The sequence below is a fragment of the Oratosquilla oratoria genome, chromosome 30 (genome assembly GCF_046742065.1).
Source record: "Oratosquilla oratoria isolate Oo_2021 chromosome 30, ASM4674206v1, whole genome shotgun sequence".
Lineage (NCBI taxonomy): Eukaryota > Metazoa > Arthropoda > Malacostraca > Stomatopoda > Squillidae > Oratosquilla > Oratosquilla oratoria.
The window spans coordinates 3,818,760-3,821,259 of NC_134806.1; the positions used below are offsets into that span (position 1 = coordinate 3,818,760).

Here is a 2,500-nt window from a genome sequence, read left to right on the forward strand (position 1 = left end):
TCGTGAAGATTCTCTGTTTTATCTTATGCACGATTTCCTTATACTCAGTCGCACTTGTGTTCTTGTCAACTTTGCTGTACACGCGAGGATACAAACACAAACACATGGTCTGGAATATGCGTAACAGGTATGGTTCCCCAGTGAAGGATATAAGCAATATTGAGAAAGTACAAGGGGAAACAGCCAAACTGGTCCCAAGCCTAGCAGATAAACCCTACAAGGAAAAACCAAAACCAATAGGTCTTCCAATTATGAAAGATTGAAGAGAAAGAGGTGATATAACAGTATTCAGGTCACTAAAAGGGATAGATTACATTGGCAGGAGGGATATGTTAATACGGGGTATGAGGGCTTTAAGAGGTCATGTGAAGAAATTCATTTTTCCATATAGATCTATAAATACTTGGAATAGCTTAGAAGGTGATATATCCCAAACTGGAACAATACTTGAATTCAAATCTAAATATGATAATTGGAAATCAAGGATAGGGATAGGCTAAGTTGGAACTGCACATGAATTTGAGGTTAGATATAATAACTTGGAAAATAGGGGACGGGACCCAACGAGTGTTGCCCCTTTCCTGTTTACTAACATTTGTTAAATACAATTAGGTAAATACACAGACACACACATACACACACACACACACACACACACACACACACACACACACACACACACACACACACACACACACACACACACACACACACACACACACACACACATAAACACACACACACACACACACACACATAAACACACACACACACACACACACACACACACACACACACACACACACACACACACACACACACACACACACACACACACACACACACACGGAGTTACTACTTTTTATGGTAAACAGCACTCCTACATTGACTTCTGGAGTTCACGTGGAAACGACAAAATTCTAATCTGAAGTGCAAGAATATGTAATCTGAAAATGTTTAGCCTTGGCAGCTTTGTATTTAGTTGTCTGGACCTGAAAGTCTCTGAAAGGTAAATACACTAAGGAGGATAAATAATATTTGGTGATTAGTGTGGCTAAAAGACTATATAATGAATATTTAAGTCTTTGAGAGGAGTACATGAACATTATTACTATTACAATCATGTTGGTGATAATAAATCACAACTTATGCAAGATCAGGTGATCGAAAGTGGTGGGAAAAAATGGCGTCCGGTTCCTCAGAGAACGTTTTTAAGGAACACTGACCTTTCGGTGGAGCGAGAAGGTCGTAGTCCTCGGCCTCCTCTGTCACCCTTCGATTTGGAAGCTCCTTGGGACCGGCATCAAAGTGTCCCTTGGTGCGGTAGCGAAGCTCTTCGGGGGCTTGGACCTCGCCCCGTGGCCGGTGGGTCCATGGTCGGTCATTCGAGGTCACAGTAACTGAAGAGCAAAGGACCACTGCCACTACCAACAGCAACGCCTTCTGGAACAAGGCAGAAAAAAAAAAAATAAATAAACATTCTACTTGTTACAACTCGCCAGAAATATGTTCTTTATATTACCCGTGTTCTGTAAGCCGTTAACCCATTCTCGTTCACCTTTGTCTCTTATTTCTTACCTCGTTCTTCGTATCACGTTATATCTAATATGTCCTTTACTAAAATTTTTGTCTTTATTCATATCTCTCTTCACACGCTTTCAAACCCATCTTCTTAAATTTGTGCGGTCCGTTGGTCCTTTACTTCCCTTCCATCCTTTCTTTCTTCTTCTTTTTTCCCTTTCTCATCAATCTCGTCAAATGTCGTACTCATTAATAGAGGTCCTTTGTGGACATTGACATTTTTCTTTGCTTCCCTCTGAGCTCTTTGTTCGGTGCTTGATCAGCTATATTTGAACCATACACACTCCTCGACCCATCAACAGCCATGTTTTTTTTTTTTGGGGCGTTTTAAACTGCAAATCACGCCTGTGGGGAACAGCGCTTCCATTAACATTTTTGCATTTTCCTCATATCTTTTTCACAGCTCCAGCCGAAATCCTTATTTCCTCGTCTGTCCACATGCTTGCTCATATACTTGCTCCCTTTGTTTCTTCCACTTACTTTCACATCCAGTTTTCAGGTACCTAAACGTTCTTACATTTCTATTACGTCTTGCCTTATTTGTAACCCCACACTTCTATCCTTATACTTTGTTATGACTTTATTCACATTCATCCAGGAAAGTTTCCGCACACATACAGTATTCCGATCAATCTTTGATCTTTGTAACTTAAAAGTGTTTGTCTTTCTCTTCCACGGTTGTTATTCTTCAAGCAACACCTTTACGTTCGTTACTTTTATTATCCCAAGTCCGCACATACTAAACAACCAAAGCGACATCACACAACCCGACTGGTCCACGCGCATTCTTACGCAAGTCACTGCCTTCACGGCGCTCTTCATCGACATGAGTTGTACTTTACATGGTTTACATACATCAACATCTTCCGTGCACTTACCTGTGCTCTCTGCCACAGATCTCCTCCAAGTTCATGAATTT

The 2,500-nt window shown here is 40.9% G+C and overlaps 1 protein-coding gene across 5 annotated transcripts in view; it reads right to left on the reverse strand.

Annotated features, from left to right (window-relative positions):
* The window catches only part of LOC143040990 (uncharacterized), a 29,304-nt gene that overhangs the window by 10,322 nt on the left and 16,482 nt on the right, over positions 1 to 2,500 (reverse strand). For 2 of the 5 annotated variants that reach the window (XM_076212463.1, XM_076212467.1), the window contains exons 1-2: positions 2,460 to 2,500; positions 1,227 to 1,443 (exon numbers count right to left, since the gene is read on the reverse strand). The exon at positions 2,460 to 2,500 is cut by the window's right edge and continues 22 nt beyond it. In XM_076212463.1, coding sequence (XP_076068578.1) covers positions 1,227 to 1,443; positions 2,460 to 2,500 — 258 coding nt within the window. The remainder of the gene's footprint in view (positions 1 to 1,226; positions 1,444 to 2,459) is intronic. The other 3 variants (XM_076212464.1, XM_076212466.1, XM_076212465.1) reach the window with 2 other exon arrangements.